The sequence below is a fragment of the Montipora capricornis genome, chromosome 3 (genome assembly GCF_036669925.1).
Source record: "Montipora capricornis isolate CH-2021 chromosome 3, ASM3666992v2, whole genome shotgun sequence".
Taxonomy (NCBI): Eukaryota; Metazoa; Cnidaria; class Anthozoa; order Scleractinia; family Acroporidae; genus Montipora; species Montipora capricornis.
The window spans coordinates 28,753,162-28,777,042 of NC_090885.1; the positions used below are offsets into that span (position 1 = coordinate 28,753,162).

The 23,881-nt window shown below is 38.6% G+C and overlaps 1 protein-coding gene across 6 annotated transcripts in view; it reads right to left on the reverse strand.

The window, feature by feature from the left end:
* Positions 1 to 2,230: 2,230 nt before the first annotated feature.
* The window catches only part of LOC138042790 (transcription factor 12-like), a 39,588-nt gene continuing 17,937 nt past the window's right edge, over positions 2,231 to 23,881 (reverse strand). Inside the window, exons 1-15 of one of the 6 annotated variants that reach the window (XM_068888799.1) lie at positions 23,602 to 23,768; positions 22,961 to 23,063; positions 21,001 to 21,113; positions 20,822 to 20,884; positions 16,624 to 16,777; positions 16,091 to 16,161; positions 15,660 to 15,759; positions 13,300 to 13,388; positions 12,597 to 12,803; positions 11,963 to 12,080; positions 9,565 to 9,799; positions 8,481 to 8,568; positions 6,188 to 6,245; positions 4,795 to 4,962; positions 2,231 to 3,555 (exon numbers count right to left, since the gene is read on the reverse strand). In XM_068888799.1, the coding sequence (XP_068744900.1) occupies positions 3,461 to 3,555; positions 4,795 to 4,962; positions 6,188 to 6,245; positions 8,481 to 8,568; positions 9,565 to 9,799; positions 11,963 to 12,080; positions 12,597 to 12,803; positions 13,300 to 13,388; positions 15,660 to 15,759; positions 16,091 to 16,161; positions 16,624 to 16,777; positions 20,822 to 20,884; positions 21,001 to 21,113; positions 22,961 to 23,063; positions 23,602 to 23,661 (1,722 nt within the window). In that variant the 5' untranslated portion in view covers positions 23,662 to 23,768 and the 3' untranslated portion in view covers positions 2,231 to 3,460. Of the gene's footprint in view, positions 3,556 to 4,794; positions 4,963 to 6,187; positions 6,246 to 8,480; positions 8,569 to 8,622; positions 8,726 to 9,564; positions 9,800 to 11,962; positions 12,081 to 12,596; positions 12,804 to 13,299; positions 13,389 to 15,659; positions 15,760 to 16,090; positions 16,162 to 16,623; positions 16,778 to 20,821; positions 20,885 to 21,000; positions 21,114 to 22,960; positions 23,064 to 23,601; positions 23,769 to 23,881 lie in introns of those variants that run through there. The other 5 variants (XM_068888798.1, XM_068888795.1, XM_068888794.1 and 2 more) reach the window with 5 other exon arrangements.

A 23,881-nucleotide genomic window follows, 5' to 3' on the forward strand; every position in this document is an offset into this window, starting at 1 on the left:
CATGTTGTTTCAATAATTTTTTTGCTGTAAAAGGTTTTTGTGGAATTTCCAGCCTTTGTGAATTTAACATGTTGTGTAATTTGCATAATTCGATGTCACTTTCGATTTTGCAATTTACTCGTGCAGCGAAAAGTACAATAACAAAATTGTACGTAGCAAAAAAATCTCTCAAAATGTTTTGCGCTGATGGTAACTTTTTATATTTGCGGTTCAAAATTAATGTTGTTTTCACGTCAATAATTTTGTTGCTGACGGCAAAATATATATTCTCGGTCGACGGTCCTGAAAACTTCCTTCTCCTCTTCTTGAAAATCGTGTATCACTATTTATTTACTTTTGCATCAATATTTGTTTTGCATAAAGCAAGCTAAAAAAATCTGTACCTTGCTTAGTTCGCATTTGTTAGCGTTAAAATAGAGTTTTCGGTCCTATGCTTCTGTTTCAAAGTGGCATATTTTTTAGGTCACCCATCCAGATCCTAACCCCGCCGGAGAAGGCTTAACTTCAGTGAACTTTTGCATTACAAAGCTGTCAGATGCTCAGAGTGCAAGCTTAAATTTGTGGTGAAAAGAAGTTGTGAGGGAACTTGAAAATGATCAGCATGTCAGCCTAGAAGCCAATGTTTTTCGATTCCCTTTTATTTTCTTCAATCTTTCTGGATTTAGTACTTTGCTAGTAACCACATGTCTTCTCACTACCATGGCACTGCACTACAATGATATACAATACCAAAACAATATTATGTACTGTTAGAGCTACATATTACGCAAAGACAACTTGAATCTCCAGGAGGACAAAACGCAGCTCAGCTGGCAATAGGGAATAAAGCGCTGTATTACCGCACTATCACACGTACGCAATGCGTGCCTATTTTTTCTAAAGATGACAGGAATTTTTTTCTTACTGACAAATGATTAATAAGCTGGTAGCCAGGCTTTTAATCTCAGGAAAAGATTTGTTTCGTCGTATGAACGTGTGAGCCAAAGGACTTCTGCTGGTAAGACTTTTGGGTGACCCCTTAAATGGTCTTAATGACCCCCGACTTGAAAAATTTGCCTGGAAAGCTGCAGTTCGATACCACCCAACTCAGTCCCTTCTTTTTTTGAGTAACACGTACCACAGGCCACACAAAGTACACTCTTTCGAATGTTTGGCATCTTTCCTTCATTTATGGTGGAAACACCCGGAAGCTCTTAGTTTGTTTTTCGAAATTAAGAGAATTTCCGACTGAAATTGGAGTTTTTGTGGGAAATATACGCTAACTCCTAGAGACACCGAAGACTCGTTTAGCTCCACATTTTAAAACCACATTTAAAACGAAACGAAACATGGTCACAGTTCCACGATGGTCGTCACTGTAAGTTCTCATTTGCTTGTTGTCAATGTTGTTGTGTTTTTTGTCTTCGATTGGATTAGATCCCTTGACGTTCGAATAGAATTGGCTAGCAAGTTCCTGTGCAAGTCAGACGATAACATTGACAACAACGCGAACAAACAAGCAAAAGAGAGCGTGACTGCGTGACGACCATCTTGGAACTGTTATTCCTTGTTACAATATGCGACTTAAAGTGCGGAGCTCAGCGAGTCTTCGGTGTTTCTGGCAGTTGGCGTTTATTCCATTAACTCCAATTACAGAAATTCTCTTAATTTCGAAAAACAAACTCCGATCTTTACGAATTATCGGAAAGATAAAATCAGATGCTCGCAAAAACCAACTTCGATTTTAAAACAAAAAAAAAAAAGCCCAATCTATTTAGAAAAAAAAAAACGAAGATGTCCCTTGAGAGCTTCATAGCTTCCGTAGGTTCCGAACCTGCGGAAGCTAATTAACATTTTTTTTCCATCATAAATGAAGGAAAGATGCCGATCATTCGAAAATAACAGCACAGAAGCCGGTTGCTCGAAGCCTGGTAAACCGATAGGTTTCCATGGTATTTACCGCTGGTTAGCGCTACCCATGCTTCGAGGAACCCGGGCCAGGAGAATAACGAATAAAATAGACAGAAAAAGGGGGACAAAAGACACCCCAAACCCGGCTACTAACCAGCGTTTCCAGCATCCTTTGGAAGACGTCGATTAGAATCAAAGATAGAAAAAGGAGCCCATTTCGAGCAGTAAAGTGAGCCACAATTTGCATACATCTACTAGTAATGAGAAAATTCCTAATTTCGAGTAACAAACGAGTAAAACAACTAAACTTCACCGCTGCAAGCAAACTCAAACAAACAAAAAATGTAACTTAGCTTTTATTTCACTGATCAGTATTTGATTCTATGTACATCATCGACTACATCTAGTCTACGTCTGGAAAAAAAGCCAAAGATTTTTTTTGTAAGATATCTCCCAAACACACCCATTGCAATGCTCGCACGTTCTTAGCTCTGCAATCCAAATGAATAAATACAAAAGTCATTTGTCTTGATGCATTTTAGGGCGCTAAAACAATCCAGCTGGCCCGTTTAGATGCAAGTAGAACAAAGACCCAATCGTGAACACGCCACAAAATTTTGTAGGAAGCTCTGTTTTTCCGCCTTCAAAGATGTCGCATGAAAAACGCGGACATTCGACGGTTGCGCATTTTCGTGCTAAGAGGAGGAATGTGTTTGGGAGATACCAGCATTCTAAAATAATGACCAGATCTGCATTTGCTTCTACTGCTATTCTACTGCTATTGTAAATAGTAATTCATAAAAATATCATCTAAATTGTTTAATAGTCTACCGAAAGTGTATATGGATTACTAATTGTCAAACAGGAAAGTGTTCTGCTCAGCACGACCAACGATAATATACACCTCGTGAAGGACGGTGATCGGTGTTATCTGATGAAACTTGTCACTGGATAAAAAATAAACCGAGCACTGACAAGATTCCTAAGAATTAGTTGACTCTGTAGTTGGGTTAACTTGACCTGTACACCGTAAGCAGAACACGTTCTCCACCCGACAGGGGCCACTTAACAAAGAAACTGAGCGAATGTTTAGACAAGACTTTGTAACTACGTTATTTACAACTTTATAGAGGAATTTTGTACGACTTTCGGAACAACTTGAAAAACCAGCTCCACGAAGGAATTACGCGTGAAGCTTACAATACCCGAAGGGGGGGGGGGGGGGGAAGTTGTTTGGTAGGGGAGGGATTTGCGGGGGAGGGAGGGGTAGCGGCGGTTGTTTCGACCAATCCAAGGAAACCCTTCGGTGGTTTTATGGAAACACATAAAAAAAAATACTTCGTACACTGATCAAGAGTCGTGTCGAGCGTGACAGTCACCGAACAAGCCCGCGGCACGGTAAAAAAGCCAACACTGAAAGATTTTCCGTTTTCTCTGATAGATTTTGTTTCTGTTCTCTGATTCTAAACTAATTTCGCAGCATTTGGTACCCTTATCTGTAAATAACATAAAATTCTGATAGTTCTTTTTTAACATCTCCATTTAAAACTATGTTGTTTGACTAATCTTGTCACGCATTTAAGGAGGGTGGTTCTCCATGGTCCGTCGGTTCATATCCGTCAAGTGGTCCACAAGGCATACCTCGGCCTCCACCATTGAACGCCCCTGTTTAGAAATCAGAAATGACATCAAGCAATGCATACCACCACAACCTCGCAACGGATTAGTTCTTCCTTTCCGCTTGGCCGCTCCACTTTCATTGGTGTTCAAATATTCGAAAAAAAATACAAATTTATTAAGGACGTTCGCGGCCATTGCTACTGCGCATTTTTTGGCACATGTCACGCACACGTCATGCATCGCAGACCACGATGGTAAACACGTGCTAAAGGTGCAAACATTTTCCACAAGAATGGAACGTGAAATCATGTGGCATTATGGGATAGCTGTGGACACAGGTCTTCTCGGAAATGTCACGCAATGGCGTAACTTGAGAACTTCACAGCGATTGACCCCCATTTTTCTTTCCGCAGATCACTTCCTTTCCTGATTTTGTCCACTTTAACAAAAAACAAATATTTCGCCTTTTATGCAATCGTGCGACCGAAGTTTTCTTTCTTAGACTAATAAGTGTCGTTTTTCAAGGTCTATTTCACTTCAGAAAAAGACATCAGCTGCAAAAGTTTGTTAAGTTAGACTAGTTATGTTGAATTGAGTACGTTTACCTGATCTAAATTTCACTAATGTAGCTTTTTTATTGCTGACAGCTGTACGCTAAGATCGTCTTAAAATAACGCAAGCTTCTAAAAGTGCACCTGATGATATCGAAAACGAGCACGGTGACCCCCTTTTTTTTGGCAAAAGTAGATCATTACCTTTCTTCGTGGCAAGTTTACAAAAAATCTGTACGTGGGAACGTTTTGGGCGCGAACGTCCTTAAAAACTGAACTACGGATACCAGATTTCCAGCATTTTCATTGGTTCGCCGGACACAGGCAATCAGTTCATATACCAGTTGTATCTAATATGGTGAAGGAACGCGTCAGCAATAAAGCGAACTGAAAACATTGTTGCAGCTTTGAGAAAAATGGCCGACAAAGGCCGTTTTGGACCGGAATTGTCTGAGGCAAAAATTGATGCTTCAGTGGAAGAGTTGTTGATCCTGGAGTTTTTAATAGCGCCCCCTCGTAGAACAATTGTTAAATAACCATTTTACTAAATTCTGGATAACGCACTCGAATACCACTTGATCTCAACCTTCAGTAATTTCCAAACATATTTTCTCACTGCTCAAGAAAGGAATCAGGAAACATTCTAAACAGTTTATCCTTTCCTTTTGATATCCATTGTCTAGTAAATAAATGCCACCAACAATTTGACTACATCCGTAAACCTGAAACTCACCTCTTGAGGACCTCCGTCCGCGTCTGCCTCTTCCTCGTCCAGCCGCAGCTCCGGTTGTGTCAAAAGGTTTATCCACACCGGGAACCGCTCTTTTCTCGGGGGCCTCTTCCTCTACCTTCTCCTCTTCACGCCTTTTCAGACACGCAGCCTTGGGGTTTAGGTTTCGTTCTGTAACAAAGTCAGGAACACTAAATAACCTGTTACCAGAAGAAAACTTCGGAAACCACCTTCATTTAGATAATATTCGGCTACACCTTGCGCACAGGCACCTTCATTTAGATAATATTCGGCTACGCCTTGCGCACAGGCACCTTCATTTAGATAATATTCGACTACGCCTTGCGCACAGGCAGTTGATGTGAACGCGTTTACGCTAGTTCCCCTGCCTTTCCCAAAGTGCTCAGTATGGCCAACATTTCACTATCCTTGAAAGGTGCTGTATCAAGTCTGGATGGAGCCACCTAAAACTCGTCAGTTCGCCACTCGATAACTGCGATTGTTAATAAAAGCTAACTGACCAGCAAAGCGATGTCGAAAGTTATACAGTGTATATGCTTACAAAGCGGGCAAAATGCTACACCTCTTATCTAAGCGAGCTATTTTTGCTCGTGACTAGCTTAACGTGCAATAGGAGCATTGAGTTAGTTTCCTGTTCGCTTGTAACGACTTCGGAAAAAGTTGAGCGCATTGTTGGGTTTGAGGAAAATACAGTTACATAACCTTTTTTTCAAAAACAGGAAGTTAAATAGGTAGGTACACAGGAAAAAGGAAGACCAAACCCCAGAGATCTGGATCTGAAAGATTGTTCAAACGGGTTAATTACGTTTGAGACCGTTAAGGATGGTACAGTGGGTTAGTGCGAGGTCTTGGTGAAACAGGTCCCGAGTTCGATCCCTGGATCTTACACCTTTGTTTCAACTTCTTTCCTTTCAGTGTAGCTTTAAATACCAATAAAACGGAGCACTGATGAAAAGGCCTGAGTAAAGTAAGCGCACCGTCGACCTCTGGTTTTTCAGTTGAATTGCCGTTACGAGTTATCGACGTTTCATATGGTTGTTTTACTTTGCTTGACTATACTTTTAATAACCCACATGTAAGTGGTGTTGACAGCTAAGTACATTTGCACTTCCTATGAGTATAGTCCGCTGGAATGTAAGGCCCATCTTAGAGAGTTACAGGGGTGGAGGGAGGGGATGACAAGACCTTAAGGGCGGCCATTTTGATTTCTGTTGTTTAGAATGACATTACGGGATGACACGGGGGAAATTAATATGTATTTGCCGGCATCCCATAACAGCTATTTGAAACAATGGAATCAAAATGGCCGCCGTATCTGCAAAAAAGTGCACATGTGCAAGCGTACAAGGACAAGTAAGGGGAAAACTCGCCTTACCTCGTACTTGCGACTCTAAACTTGTAATAACTGATACTGCTTGATGAAGGATAACAAGCTGTGGAACAAACAAGACAGCAATAAGAGATAAGAGGGAACCAGACTAAGAAGGTCATAAATTGGTAAAGTTCAGCATAAAATGATTCGTTTGGAAAGTTAGCTTTCATGGATAAGTTTTGGTAAAGAACAAAAAGCAAGGGCAGAGATTGGAGACAACATGACTGATAACGTGCCGTCACAGAATAAATCAAAGGAAAACTGTGAAGAAGTCGTGGAAGCATTGCTTGTTCTGTTGCGATCAGTTGCTTTCTGATCTTGTTTGGAAATAATGGCTGAATTCGTGTTTGATTTTTATCTAAAAAGAATGCGTTATCATTGGCAGGCTACTCCAGGTCATTTTCACATATCTGAAGGGTCCTCAACTATCAGTTTGCGATAAGTAAAAACAAGGATTGTTTCCAAAACTTTTCAACCTTTCATGAACTCTGGAACAGATCATGAAACAGTTGTATTTAGTTGCATTTTATAGATGCAAAAGAGCCAGGTGAAAATAATCGCCAACCGGTGTTTTCGGCTCCTTTAAACTTTTTACGAGGTTGTTAAAAGCCTTTGAAGTATTAGAGGATAGCCATTTAGAATGAATTCGTGTTTGATTCTTACCGTAAAGGAATGCTTCACTGTTCAACTACATCAAGGTGATACCGGAAGCATCTGGATATTTCTCAACTTTGTAAACACAGCTATCGAGTGGTTTTAACCCCGCCTTTTGCATTTAAGCGCCTTTTAAATATGTTACAAGTATACCTTAAGTATAACCAATAGAACGATAAAATAATACTAGTAGTAAACAAAGATTAGGAAGTGCGTTCCACAGGATATGTAGTGTGATAACGGAAAACTGAGTAGTGCGAAGAAAAGCAAATAGAAAATTATGTACGTCATTCCTGTGCATGTCCTCTTTTCTGGCTATGTTTGTTGTTTCAACGGTGTGTTCGGTGTTGGTTGTATTTCTTCGCTGTGAAGCTGCTGTGATAGGTAAGTTTACACGTATCAACCACCCCCCCCCCCCCCCCCCCCCCCCCGGATACGTATGTACATTGAATAATCATTTGCAATAGTATGAAATCCGCTAGGTTGCATTCATTTCATCGAAGTGTGAGGGAACTGTGTACAACTCCCGATAAAAGAATTAAGAGGAGTGATAATCGTACCATCTGGCATATTAATATCAGACTCAGTGATATGAATTACAGTTATGAGCATTAGCTACCGCCTGGATAATAAGCCATTTCCAAGTTCATGTCTGCCTCCTTTTCAAAGCGAGTCTAAGTGCGACGTTTTTGTGATGGTAATTAGTTCTACTTTACATATGAAGGAAAACTACTATTTCATAAGAAAAACTCCGCACCTAGACTCGTTTTGAAGAGGAGGCAGACATGAAATCGAAAATGGCCTAGTATATTGTCACACCATGTACCTGGTGTCAACATATGTTGAATGTAGTTCTCTCAGCAATCATTAGAAATACTATCAATATATAACTTTGGAGTATCATTTAAATGCCTTATTCCAGCCATACGAATTTGAAAGTGCAGCTCTGGTGTTCCATAGAGCTAATGCGAAACTGACTTGAAAAAATTGTTAATTTCAGTTTACAGTGTCCCCAATATTAGCGCTCCATCGCTAGAACGACTAGACACTTAGATAAATTTCTTTTCCTTTTTTCCTTTTAAAGAATACGCTGATAATTTACACATTAGGAAACTGAAAGGAAGTAAAATAATTAAATGATATACGACTAAATAATAAAAGTAAATAGTATGAAAACGAGAAGATTGAATAAAAATCTATGTACAGCATAAATAGCAATTGGTCTTTTACTTATCAATTAGTTTACATCTGAGTGATTGACAAATTTACATATTCTGACCCATAACGATAGTCGTGGATACGCGAAAAACGAGTACGGTGCAAGGCGTTTCTGTAGTTTAACCCACTGTGTTAATCCACAAGAGGGAAATGTTTTATTAGAAAGGGAAGTAGGAGTGATGAAGATGGTAGAGAGAGTGAAAGAAAAGGGGTTACTGTTTAAAAACCTGCTCAATACTCTCATACGTAAGTCAACAATAACAATACCATGAAAGCTGCAAGGAAAACAAGCGGGAAAACAAGAAGTGGTGTTCATAGAAGCAACAGTGCCAGCCACAGAGATAGCAGGATATTCTACTTTACATCCAGCTCTCATCATCAAACAACTCGGACTCAAACAATGACCTGTTGGATCAGATTTTACCTTGGTCTGGGGTTTGTCGCTCTCTAAATGCAATTGACACATTCTGCCCAATTCTTTGAAGGCACCGTTGATGTCTCGAACCCTCATCCTGTAATTAAAAGTCATGATTGTATTTGAGTCGGTTAGAAGCCTGATGTCTCACCTTAGTCTGTTTAGTATTAGAGTTGGATTTGTCACCCTGTAAATGCATCATACACATTCGTCCCAATTCTTTGAAGGCTCCATTTATGTCTCTTACTCTCAACCTGTTAAGGCAAGGTGCACACCACTGACATGTACCAACACTCAACATCACATTTATCAAGACAGTCTTGAGTCTGTTTCAACGATCTCAAACAATTTTTTAGCCTTTTTTTTTTTCAAAGAATAAGGAAACTTCGCTGTCTTTTCAAGCATGCAAATAAATGATCAACATTCGAAACTAACTATTCTTATTTCATTGGCTATTTTCCTTAACGTCAACTGAGAATACTTGCACATAAATGCGTGTTAACCTTACTTTGCTTTCCAGCATACATAATTTTGCATACAATGTAGATGATGCCTTTATGTGAAAAAATGACAGACAACATTCTTGAACTCGATGATAGAGTGAAAATAAAATTTCATACAAATATTAAATGATCTCGCGATGTATTGCACATCAATTTACCCCGTTGTCCATTCTTCCCGTCACATAATCAAAGAAAACATTCTCCAGTTGATTCAAAACAAATGTTTTTTCCTTTCAATTTATTTTTCAAATGACCACTCCATTGCTAATCTGTCCTGTGCTTTTCTAGCCAGAGTAACAAATATGCCATAGGGGGGTTAATATTGTGACAGTAACAAAATTTGTCATGGAAAGATGTTAAGGTCCCGTTAAAATATAATTGGAAAAAACTCTTGAAGAAACACTTACTCAGCGGACTAAAAATTCACATGTTTTGTAGGAGGGTACTGGCAAGAACTCAATACAAAATCTGAAAGTCTTAATACTTCTGAAAAATGACCACTAAAACAACCCCCCAGTAATAAAGAATGCCATTGCTGTGCTGTATACTCAATAATCATGAAGCATTACAAAAGAGAGTTGTTGACATACCTTTCTCTGGCATTATTGGCATATCTTCTTTCTTGCTCCCGCACAACTCTAAGACGACCACCTCCTTCCTCCACTTCTTCTTCTTCCATTAATTTATCGTCATCCACATCATCATCTACTATCAATTCCCTGTTGTCCCTGTCATCAATATCGCCATTACTATTCATGTCTTGCTTGGAAGAGGGTTCTTTGCTGGTTTTTGAGCCTTCCACTGCAGTGTCCATTTTGGAGCCATCTGTAACAGTTACAAAAGAACTGTAAGTTTTTATTCTAAAACTCACTTTGCCACATGTAATCACTATCACTCCACTGCCAATATTTTACCCGGAAGAAGCTGCCCAAAAGAACGTATGGATTTTAAGCTATCCTCTAAAGATAATACCTTCAAGTGGCTTGCAAATAGAGTTACAAAGACTTTTACAACTCCCAGGCAATCATTGCCGGCTATGATCAAACAGATGAAAGCAAAAGAGACACTTTTGTTGCTCTGGTTGAGTGGTGCACTTTCTAACAACCTTTTTTTTTTCATCTTCACCTTTTATTTCACCTTGGATTGAGAGAGTAGCTACTAGAGCTCATATCTCCGAAAAATAAAGTAAAACAATCAAATCAAATATAACATATACAAGCCTACTATTAAAAAGAAGTTTGGCGCATTTTAGATTTCAAATCATAATAAAAGGTTAGGGATCTCGAGTCTTCGGTGAAGTCTGTTCCACATACTTGCTGAAGCATATCTAAAGAGGAATATATATCCACGAGGTATGGTGTTTACGTCGCATGTTATGAGCAGTATTTCTCATTTAAAACAGACCGCACAGGTATTTTGGTATCATGTTGAAATAGATTGCCTTAAAAACTATGATCATCATGTCTTGGATCCTAACAGTATTCAGATCACTAGAATTAAGCTTGTTCAGTGGCTCCTGGTAATGAAGAGATTTCTAATCAAGATAAATCCTGAGCGCCCTTTTGTTAAGATTTTCTAGTTTGTCTCTATTTCGTGCCCCAGAAAAATGCCAAACGACTGAACAATAACTAAAATATGAAACGATAAAAGCTTTATAAAGTTTACACTTCACACCTGTTGGTACTATTTTTTTGAAAACGGGAAATCACATCAATCTGGTTGTTGACCTTAGTACAAATATCATTTACACGATTGTTCAACTGCAAATTCTTGTCAACGTTCAGCCCTAAGAGGTCAATGTCATCTTTTACAGGAATATTAATGTCGTTCACTCTAAAGCTGAAAGCAGGGTTTGTAGTTCACAAAATTATTGTTTGGTATTTGTCGGGATTTCTAATCATACTATTCGCACCAAACCAACGGTCAGCTTCAAGAAGATGGCATTAAAGTCTCATCTCTAATGTCACTGGATCTTTATCCGAGTCATAAATCTGCCCGTCGTCAGAATAAGCATTGCTGCGATTTTCAAAATTCTGCGGAGTCTCACCTTCAAGCGCCAACACAGGCGCTTCAAGCTCAATGTGCGCATGGCCGACAAAAATATAAGGATTTGTATGGGAATGCCGATAAAAGGCTTAAGAAGATAATTATATTAAAACATTCTCAATTAAAAAGCCTAACCTTGTTGCGATTGGGTAGCTTCCTTCCTGTGTGGTTATTTTCCAGATCCGATCCGATTTGCTCCATTTCGCATTTCTCGGTTGTCAATGGTATAATAAAATTTCGTTGACAACCGCATCTGGAAAATAACTACACAGGCAGGAAGCTACCCACAATGGCAATAAGGTTAGGCTTTATAATTGAGAATTTTTTTAATGTAATTATCTTCTTAAGCCTTTTATCGGGATTCCCATACAAATCCTTATAACTATTTTGGTTGGCCATGCTCACACTGAACTTGGGGCACCTGTGGATTGATGGAAGCCAAACTGCAGTTTGGCCGTTGGTGCTTGAAGATGAATTCCACAGAATTATGAAAATCGCAATAATCCATACTCTTTCCATAAGTTAAAGAGATCATTCATAACAATGTTGAAAAAAAAGGGGTCCAAGGACGGATCCCTGAGGAACGCCTTTTGTAACCAGCAGCCATTTAACAAGTTCAAGAGCTGCACCCTGTCCTTTCACCTCGTATGTAGAACCCTGAGCCAGAAGGCCATAAATTAAAAAAGAGAGCTCCGCATGCTGCAAACAAAGCCACATGTTTATTACATCTCTTTGTGACTAAATCAAGGGGAAGGGTACATTATGAAATCCAGAGCACTATAATGCATAATACATCCAGCCAAAGTGGTCGACAACATCGTCAACAATGTCTTGGAGCTATAATCATATCATTTACGACCGAATCTGAGACTGTCTGTTGAAGGACTCTTGTACTGATAGACAAACAGCCTATTCCTGATGGTAAATAAAGTAAATACATACATCTTGATTCACTGGTCTCTGAGTTACTTGGAGACATCTGTGCCCCTGCTCCTCGAGTAGATAAAGAACTGGGAGAAGCCATACCATGGTCTTCTTCCATTCCACTATGCGTACTACTCTGTAGAAAGCAAAATGCCAAACAAAAACAAAAAAGAAGTCTTTTACTTTTGTTTCAGTGCCTAGGTTGAAGTTCTAATGCCTTCACAAATGCAAAGCTGTTTTTTCGCGAATGACACTCCCTGTAGAGTGTTCTGAGTATGTTGGACAATCCTCCAAGGTCTTTACTATTCCACAGTTAGCAGCCCTTGACATTTATTCAATATTGGTAGCTTTGCTTGCATTGTTTAAACATGGCTCAACCTTATCTTCAACACACCATTTCAACTTCCTTAATTTTTTACTAAATGTTGATGATCAACCAACAAGCAAGAGCATTTTCTACCTTTTTAAGAAAATTTTTATTGAATGTAATACACAGTTAATCCAGTTAGAGTTAACTCATTTGAACTGAGTTCGGTCAACAGGCTAATTAATCCCCGGTTGATTCTAGAGTTAATTCCTTGTAATCAAAGGAAAATTTAACCAGTTTCTTTAGAACCTTCCCTCAACGTGCTTGATAACAAAAAAGGTTTACCATTTGATCCACAGGTTGTACAACTGATGGAACACTGCTCCCTACAGAAGTGGAATAACCAACAGCTGGAACCCCAGCATTCGCTGCCGCTGCTGCGCTCAGTAAACTACCAGCCACAACAGGTGACATTCCAGGTGGGAGACTGCCCTCCGCATGGGTGCGAAGAACGTGAATAGCATCATCAAGTCGTTCCTCCATTCGGCTTTGCTGTTATGAAAGCAGACAAAAATGCATACACATGAAACTTACATGTAAACGTTTCTGTGGCTTCTTATTGCTACAATAATGAACAACAGCAAAAGGATTGGCACAGTTGTAAGATTTCAACCAGTGAGTTTTGAGTATCATGGGACTACGTATCATAAAAATAACATGTAGGTTGAAGTGATCTTAATTTTCTTTGTTGCTTTGACGTTTTTGGTACTCTGCTTTTCCCCTTATAAATCAAGACTTGACTTATTTTTGTTTCCCTTATGTCTCCAACTAGCTAAAATCAAAACTATCAGGAACGTTCTCAAAAAAAGCTCAAACATACCTACAGTGTAATGACCCTTAGCAATCACTGGGATTCATTTCCACAATCAAGGCCAATGACAGGTGTCTTACCAAATCAAACTATTGTACTCTCAGAAGATTATAACCTACATTCACAGAATATTCTACCTTAGAAATAATGAAGCAGTACAATGAATCTGCTGCTTACCAGAGAGTGTAAGTGGCTCTCATATGGGGGTGAGGTTGGTTGGTTTGCCCTTCCCCAGCTTGCAGAATGTCCTGAAGCTCCTGACCCAGCTGAAACAGTAAAAATAAGTTGTCACCATTATGAGAGTTTTCAATAGAGTGCAGTGAGACCAACATTAAAGTAGGTAGTAGGTAACTGTTTTCGCCAATTACCAAATTCATGAAGCTGGTCAGGCTCACTCAATGCCGCAGCAAAAAGGAACAATACAAGTAAGGTCACATCAACTGTCATTGCATAGACCACTCTTTCATAAATGGTGACCACTTTTAAATTCTTTTGTATTTATGTTAATTAGACCTACTGCCCTCATTGTGACACAAATATTCTTTTGAAACGTGCTCGTCATAGTGAGGCTAGAAAGGCCTAGTAGCATTAAAACAAAAGAATACTTATTTGGCTGCCATTATGAAAGAGATCTATTAGTTGGTTTGCTGACCAAATCCAAATGTGACCTCTGCATTCATTATTCAATTTTCTTTTATGATTAACGTTGTGACTGAAAACACTGGATGGGAAAATTCAAAAAAAAAAATTGTATTAATTATGGGTTGGTATATTATTGTGTTTGCTTTAATCATCCAGTAAGATCAGAAAAAAGCAATGATAATCATTTTTATGCACTTTTACGCAAGGTGAAAGATCAACAAGGGGACATGATCTCCAAAGATGAGGACAAGCTGAGACGCTGGAAGAAACACTTTGAAAGAGTGTTGAACAGAGATGATCCTGAGACAGAGGCAATCATACAACCATCGCCAGAATTACTTGAAATAGATACAGATCCACCTGGTGTTGATAAAGTTAAGAAAGCAATAAAGGCATTAAAGAATGGGAAAGCCCCAGGCATGGACCAAATATGCGCAGAAATGCTGAAGGCTAATGAGCAATTTAATTATACCAATACTGCTCACCAACATTCTACGTGACATCTGGGAATCGGAAGAGGTACCTCTCGCATGGAAAACCGGCCTTATTGTCCAGCTACCCAAGAAGGGGGATCGGACCAATTGTAATAACTGGAGGGGGATAATGTTGCTATCGGTTACATACAAAGTCCTTAGCCAAGTAGTCCTTAACAGGCTCACAGCAACAGTTGACCCTCTTCTTCGGAAGGAACAAGCAGGGTTCAGGAAAGGCAGAGGTTGTGCCGACCAAATTTTCACTCTTCGGCAGATTGTAGAAAAGTGCAATGAGTGGTCAGCCACAGTATATGCCAACTTTACTGACTTTACCAAAGCCTTTGATTGTGTTAACCACCCAACACTTTGGAGAATCCTTGGACATTATGGCATCCCAGATAAGCTTGTGTCTATCATCAAAATGCTTTATAGTGACCACAGTGCATAACTCATCTGTGGAAACAATCTGACAGAGGAATTTGCCATACGGACAGGGGTAAAACAAGGCTGTGTGCATTTGATATCTTACAACTGTAACAAGCTGCTGAACTCGTTGGTTCCAATGGTGAACTCATTGCTTCAATTGACAAACTCATTGGTTCGATCGATGGCAATAAACAGGTACCAAGTTGGAAGCACACTCTATGCAAGTATCCACGGTTCAACAGATTTAATAAATCCAAGAATTCAATCTCTGTTCACTATTTGACAAGTGAACGAACTTCTTTCATAAATATTGTGAGAGTATAGTGCTTGATCAGCACATCTGTGTCCTGATCTTGCAAATGATTCCAAGTTGGACAGGAGCCAATGAAATCACATAAAAGAAAACCAAGTTGATTTATGACTACAATGAAATGGAATTCGTCCAAATCTTTAACATGTGTTGCCTACAGCATCCCGCGTAATTAGGAAATGAAGAAATTAGCTATGATACGACCTTTCTCTGCCACTGGAACATAATTATGCAAAAATGACCTTTAACCTGGCTTTTCCACTTAAATAGATAGTATTTTGAAAATGCAAAATCGATTTTACAGATAAAATAGCCTGTTCTCAAAGACCTAGAAAAGTTCTTGAATCAAAAGTTTCTCCCTCAGTCATTGCCATAGGTGTTGGGTACCAGTTCTAAGTGGCAAACAGCTAAAGGTGGGGATGGCATTAAGGCCTAAGGGATTAAAGTTAACTGACTTTAAATGTTACAATGGTTCAGTTTCAAATTAAGAGAATACTTAAAACACTGAGATTTGCTGTTTCCACAAACTTAATAAAACCTATTTGAGTCTAGCTCATTTCTTGCCTGTCCGACAAAGTAGTTCAGCAGGTACTAATATGAGAGAAATAAGCTAGATTAAAGGACATTCATTGTCTTATGTAACTGCTGTTTCCCATTGCCAGCAAATGAATGCATTAGCTTCTTACCTGACAAGGGTCTTTCACCAACACTTGCCAATGGAGGAGGTGATGCAACTGGTGTTGTTGGATTGGATGAGTATGATCCACCATTGTCTGTTGGGTAAATCTGCAATGGCAAAATGATTGAGAGTACTGTCAGTCTTTTGGGTGTATGGCCTCTTACCGTACTGAGGCTGAGTTTATTCATGATGATACCCTTAATGCATAACTGGGCATAATCCATGAGAAAGTTCTTACCCCGGGGTATCTTGGACAACAAGCCAGGTCTGGTATATCAATTGGATAAGAAAATCAACAATGTACCTTTTTCATCCAAACAGTTCTCTCTAAGACAGTGGGATCAAAAAGGTCTTACTTTAACAGTATTTAATAGTACAGCCTGAACTGACTCTAGCTCTGATGTCATGTCCTTGACAAGGACCCAAGCCAAACCTTACCGATGCTAAAGCCTTTCCTAATGTGTCTCCAGTCTGAGAGCCAGATGCTGGTGCCCTGGAACTGTGAGCAGCTGCAAAGAAATAAAACACAAAGTTAATTATCAAACCAATCAAAGGAACTAGTAATTTTCTCACCATCCTCTATCTAATATCAATTTGGCAATTTTGATGGACCAGTTTCAAAATTTCAAACTAATTTCTATACAGTCTTGCATTTTGAATCATACAATCCTTTAAGAAATATTTCAACATACAAGAACATGGAAATTTTCATCTAAAGCACCAATGTGTAGTCAAAGCATTGATATACCAAACATAGGTCACGCTTGGTATCCATTTTTCCTTATCTCCTTCTCGAAACTTCCATTGCCAACCCATATGTATTCATTTTATTAGAATTTACATTTAAAACCAAAGACAGACCCAACAATATAGCAACCAGTACAGTACAATCATGTGCACTTAATGGCTGTACCTGAACCATGAAGCAACTTTACTGACAAGTTAGTGACAATTTGAATTTTCTTTTTTACCCATTGGATCACTTCCATTCAGGGGAGGTGACACAGAAGAATGAAGATAAGGGGATGACTGCCCATGATGCATTCCTGATTGTCTAAAGGAAGTCATTGGAGGAAGCGCTGAAAGTCTCTCCATAGGCTCACTGTGGGCCAGATGGTGGTATCCCTATAGAATATACAAACATGTGTTATTAATCAAGCTTGGAAGGTAATTCCTAAAAGTACGAATAAGGATAATAAATTTTACTTAAACTGCTACTGTTTAACTTTGCAAAGCTCTTACCATGACCATGGCTCCCAACACCAAAGGATTACTAAGTTCGATATATCAAAATCCCAATTAAGTGATATGGCTGTCTTTCCCCCAGAAAGTTCTCTCGTTTCCCAGCCATGTCTTGAGTATACTGACTGCACTGTCTGTAAAACTACACAATTATCTTCTGTTGAGATCACCAATTGTTTGAAGTTTAAACCTCAACATCACCTCCCACAGGAAAAACATGCTAAACCTTGATCCTGACTGCTACATCTACATTCAGTATGTCCCCTTCAGAACACAAGAGCTTTGCAAAATTCCTTCTTTCCTAACAGTGTCCTTTTAAGAATCGTGTTGGAAATACATCCATGGGAATGCACACTGTGAAGGTGCATTCCATGGATGTCCCAAATTACAGTGTAATTAGGGGATGTTTAACTCCATCCCTTTTCTACACTTTGTGTCCAGGAGATGTCAAAGCTTAAGTCAGCAAATTAGCACATCAAATTGTAAAGGGGACCAACAAGCAATGAACTGAACCACGTATTAGCATTTTAATAGAATGAACCTAGCAAGACAGCTGTTATTCCCTTATGCACAAGGATATGAACTAATGAAAATAATGTTAGTAATAAGGGCAGTGAAGCAATCAATGTTAAATAACCACTGCCTGGTCAATATCAGTTAGCCCCTTGCAGTAGTGTTTTGTGCATTAGAAGCTACTTCCGTGGGAATGTCAACTTGCAACATTTGATGGTTGAAAGTGATCACTGGATAACTTGGTTGGATAACTTGGTTCGAATTAGTTTTAGACTCTTCTTGTTTTTAATCTGGATATAATTTACATGATTGTACTATAATCCTGGGAAAGATCTTCTTTGTAAGCAAACTTTTTCAATAAGATGTCACTTGCACACTGGAAACTTTGTGAATGGCTACAGAATTTGCTTGCTGACTTTATGGTGACAAAAATACCTGATAACAACTTCAACTTCTTCCATTCACTAGACTGCGAGCAGTCCCTTCATAAATCAGTCGAGCGGCCCGCTTTTCTTAGGCAGTCGTGTTTTGTCACGCCACCGAATAAAAAGACAGAGGGAGGCTTGGGAAGAGGAGAGAAAGAAGGGACTGCACCCTTTTCTCTAACCGACACATTCCGATTCACCACCAATCTGCTAATCTAATTAGTGATAGTGCCAGATAATTCTGCCTTTTTATTGCTAATGTAAATAAATACTCAAAATAACTACAGTAACAGCATGGGAAAATTTATGCACATGTTGAATTCAATGAACTATTCGGAAGGAAAACTTTTGAATTTAATGCGCGACACTCCAAAGAAGCCCGGTAAAAAGAGTGTAATCACACCTATACATACAGCAAAGCAGTATACTAGTAAAGTGTAAAACTAAGATACAAAAGTGTGTCACAATAGAGTTTACTGATTGAACTTACGATTTAACGATAAAACACGAAAAGAGAGGATGAAAAAAAAAATATATATATATATATATATATATAAATTTAACTGAAAGTGAAAAACAAAAAAAAACCTTTTAGATGAAATTCTTCCACTTCTTGTTAAACGCTTCCAGCTGTTTGTTTTTAAGAGCAATTTGCCTTAGGATATCAATCTTATTACTTAAGAGAGGGGGGAATCTGTCAAAAGTTACGACCGAAAAAAATTACTAATGTTTAGGATACTTTCTGTATTGGTTAAACAATGACCTGTGACCTGTGTTTTAAACCTGCCGCATATCGTACTGATGAGTAGCAATCACCACACCCAACTGGGGGTGACCTAGAAACATTCCCTGATTTATTCAAGATAATTTAACATCTTCAATAAAGCCATATTTTGGCTAAGTTGTCCTTGTTGATTAGCATATAAGGTGTAAGAAGGGTAAACAACTTTCTTTTCTTGAGAAAACAAAGGAAATGGATAGAAAAATAGGAAATGCAATGACATATTTTTCAAATTGAAAGTCTTCAAAACCATTTTTCATTTTTCATTTGAGCCAGATTTCAGCTGGTCAAGTTTAACAAAACACATTAGAAAGATTCAAAATTCAGTAGTTTCCTTACTGTAACGCTGTGTTCTGGAATTCTGGCTCTCACTAAATTATTGTTTGAAACAAGTCTTCAATTGCTACCTGTGGGTTCAAAACCATCTCAACTAAATCCTCACACCTCGCGCTCCTTAACATACAGAAAAACCAGTCTTAAGGATCCACTACAAACGGAGAAATCACTCCTAAAAATAGTCGATCACTACGCTTTTTCTGTTACGCAATCACATCATAATATTTTTCAAGATCACTTCTTTCAATGTTGCTCCTGATCCAACCAAGGTATAAGTGGGCTCTAACCAAGCATTTTCTGGGTGCTCACAAGTTCCGCTAACTATTTCCACAGTTTCGTCATTGTAGCTTTCAGGATTACGAAAATAATTAGCCTTTGACTGAGTCGCTACGTTTTTTCAACATGCTGGTACATATTGAACCAAGTCTTGAGTGCCAGTAAAAGCGTGTTAGGAACATCACAATCTTCTTTGCAAAGAAGCCATGATTTCTGTAAGCTTCACAAGGCTTGGTAACCTTTCCTTCTAGTATGGATGTTATTGGGAAGTCCAAAAGGTCAGGAAATTGAGAGACATCTGCTCTGACCTCAACTTGTACAGTGGAGCAGAAAGCCAATGTTTCGGGTATCAACAGAACTAAACGAGGAGATGCTAGCCTCCATACAGCCTTCCCAAAACCGGCCGGTCGACTGCTCAATTAGCTGCTTCCTCAGAAAGGTTGACCGTCTCCTTCCAGTCAGAAAATGTCAGACACAACACATTTTTAGCTCGAACGTAAAGTTGCGTTGCGCACATAAATATGTTTATTTAACTAACATTCCAGTATTTCTTATCAGACTCCGGACCCATGCAAGTGTCAATTCCATATGTGAAATGTTGTCACTTTAAATCCCACAGATTGCACTAAATTGCATCTGTGAGTGTCTAAATTTAAAAAATTCCCCAGGGTAGCATGCCCCCAGAAGCTTGCATCCTTTGGACACTTGCTTGGATGCCTTTAGCACCAAACCGTCTCCACTTTCCTTATGACCTGCTCCCCAAAAATATTTTGAGAAGGCTGCCATGTAGTGAAAGCTTTCTCTTTTCACTTTTTATTTACCTCAAAATTGACTATCTGTTTGAATAACCATGCCCACAAGGGATAGCAGGTAAATAAAAAATTCAGTCAAACAGACCAAACTTTAATATTTTCCCAACACTTAAAGATATGAGAGTCTGGGTGCGAAGTAAGCCAAAATTTGTGATTTTCATCCAAATAAACACAATTTCACAATTTTAAGGTATGTTCCAGGAACGGGTACGGTGACCATGCTACTCGTCACTTACAATCGAAGCACAATCTGACAAGAAGTAATTAACTCGTCAAAAAAATCTGACAGTGGTGCACTGTCGATGGACCAATCCGAATTTCCTTGCACCAGCAACAGGAAATTCTGAACAACTTGTTTACAGAAAAGGGTGCAGTCCATTCTCTCTCCTCTCCCAAGCCTCCCGCAATCTTTTTATCATTTATGTGACAAAGCAAGACTGCCTCAGAAAAGTGGGTTGCTCAACTGATTTATGAAGGGACTGCTCGCAGTCTATCCATTCACTGAAAATGCATTGTATGGTAGAAAATGACGCCCTTGAACAAAACTAGGATAAAAACATCTCATTGCACTAGAGACAAAAAAACTAATTTGCGCAAGCAAACATTCCTGTTGAAGACAATGCATGTTATGGAACAAAAATTCCCCAGCAAGATTCCTTTATGATTGCAAGTTTGTTATCTATTATAAAGCAAAGGGCAAGCTACACATCCACATAGGGAATTGCAACAATACCATTGTTGACTGTACAATGTAAATACATGTAACACCATAAACAGTGCCCACCCTAGGTTGATGAATAGCAGGGCCCTTTGCTAAGGCTGAAACAGGTATGCCACGAACATCGCTCTAGAACAAAAAATAAACAAAATCCCTTTGTCACAAAAACAAACCTTCCCACCCTCAAAACTGGAAATTGCAAAAGCAGACTGAAATGACATTGCATAGGGCTGTGGGTAACTTACCATTCCATCTCTGGGGTGCATGGTATAGCTGTTGCTATATGATCCTGCCGATCCTGAGTAAGATCCTGTGCTAAGCTGACCTGAGTGCCCCCATGGATCAGGCGAACCATGATCTATTGATGACAACATGATTGCATTTATGTCAAAATATTATTTAAACATTATAAAATGAAGTGTTCTCAGCATGACTTAGAGAAGGAAATTCAGCAGAGCTGCCAGAATTACCACCCATTTCAAGAGAACTAAGGACTGAGTGATGTGTTTAAGTCCTCTTAAGAGCCTGGTCATTCCTGGCCCATAACAACTAACCCTACTTATCAGCTTTCTCTAGCTTAAGGTCAATCTCCCAGCTCAGAGAAATTTTAAGTGCATGACACCTCAAAAGGGCAGGTAGGCAATGACTACATGTCAAGTAATTGTTATCACTTTTTAAGAAGCCACTACTAGGATAACTTAATCAATGATGAAAACACATGTTAGCATTTTTATTTTATGCCATGCATGGAGTTTCTTTGCATACAGTACACTCAAACATTATTTTTAAGATTGCAATGAAAAAACAAAAAAACAAATAGAAGTGCAATCTTGCAAGAAGCAAAAAACTTTAAATTTATGGCAAACAAGAAAACTCAAGTTGTTTAACTGCTGGGCAAACAAATAGGGGCTTTATATAATACAACACCAAAGCTGGGATCAACAACTCAGCATCAGCTGTTAAAGACTCTAACAACAGCAGAAAAAATTCTTTGAAATGATAACAGGAAGTTGGGTCAAATATGCAGTTTATGGTTCCAAACATGATTATAGTGAAAATTAATGCTTCTGGGCATTAAATTTTGCTTGAAATAAAATAATATATGGTCAGATATGAAGCTGTTTGCATTCCAGTGATATGACTTATAAAACTGAAAAGCAGATCAAACAAAATAGAACAACTAGATCATCTTTAGCTCAAGATGTGTATGGATGTTTATCTTTCTCATCTGGTGCAATGATAATCTATAAGCCAGATGTGAGTAAAATTAATCTACAACAACAACAACACAGAAATGAAAAGCTAGGCATTTGTACCAAACAGAACTGACACCTCACTGAACCAAGTACATTGTACATTATACTTAAAACCTTTTTTGAAACAAAAATATTCAGCAGTACAAACCACTTGACTAATAATAATAATTATTACACCATTGACACAAATTTGGCCACGAATAAAATACGTGCACAGGTAAGGAGGCCTTCAACGCAAAAAGAGAGCATTTTGGACATAAATCGAGCAAGCAAAACTAATGGCATGACAGAGCTTAAGACTTAAACAGTTGATGACAGAATGTTGCTTCAGCTGGAAACCACAACTGAAATGCTTTAAGAAGCCAAATGCATAAAACAGCCTTCATTACACTATACCAACAGCCTACAATGAAAAACTAATCATGATTGTATTTAAACCACTGCAGGCCTTCGATAAATTTGCAATTATCAAATAAACGTGGATCTTCCAAGCTAACAAATTGGGATAATCCATGATTTTCTTTCAAAAAAGTTCAGAATTTATTGCTACAATATATTTACTAGCTCTTGGCTAATTGTTGGCTCATTTGTTTATGGTTGCAGGAGATTTCTTTGACAGCTAGTGTGGTCATCACCATCACCTTCAAATTACATGTAGCATTTAACTCTAAGGGGTTTACTTTGTACATAGCTAACAATATACAACAGACATCTCAAAACAAAGAGCTATATAGCAAAGGTTTTATTTGCTATATTGCTGTTGTTGATAATACTTTAAGCCAGTACGAAAAGCAAAGATAGAGTTCAAATTGAGTTCAAAACACTAAAAGAAGCAAAAGCTACATTGTGAATCTATAAAGACAGCTTCATCCAAGATGGCCATCAAGAACACAAGACAAGCACAAGATGTATGTTCTAAGAGGTACCAAGTGATATAATCCCTTCTTACCCATGTAGTATGTATCCGCATAGATTCCTCCTTTTGGAGAGTAATGAGATTGAGTCAGAGCATCCCCAGGATGCATGATGTCATCAGCACCAGGCGAATAGACCTGAAATTAAAAAAACAGTGCTTAATTTTAGCAGCAGTCAAAAGAATGACAAGGATGCATTTTGGATGCCAAACCACGCCGAAAGATAACCGCGATCAAGAGGCAAATTAGGACAGAGACACTTTAAAAGTTAAGTTGTCAGAGCGCCTCCCTAAAACTTATCCTCTTATATATTTACTTTAATATTGTGAATGATAACTGCAGAGGAAAAGCACATGTAAATTGTCTTTTCACAGGGGGTCACAGTGGAGTAACAGTTGTTTCAAGTTACTCAGCATATGGGATCAAGAAACCGCTTTTAAGAGCTCTTGGAAGTTCTGAAATCTTCACAGGGCTTATCTACATCCTGTTATGACTGACTTAGGCTCACAATCTTGGCTGAGAGAAATGATGCAGGTAGAATTTAAAACCTTCTGTTTCATCTCTGAGGACACATCTTGAAGTCAAAGTGATGTGACATCCGTGTAAATAAACCCAATATTCAAACAACACTACTCAAAAGAAATGCCTCAAATGTACTCAGAGATATAAATAATACCTTTCCCCTTGCATGATAGGGAAGTAAGGGCCTTTGATGAGGATATGGATGTCTCCACATGGAAAAACCTTTTAAAAAATCAGTGCACTATATAACAAGCCAAGTATTGTCTGGCTTATTTTATCTGCTCCCTAACAGTGCCTCATGCAGGTAACATTAGGGCAGTAATCTAATTACTGAAAGGTGATACTTTCATACAAACAATGATCTTTCTCATGGTTTTTACCAATCACACTCACTCAAGTTATAATTAAGCTATCATGTGACACAAGGTGACAGT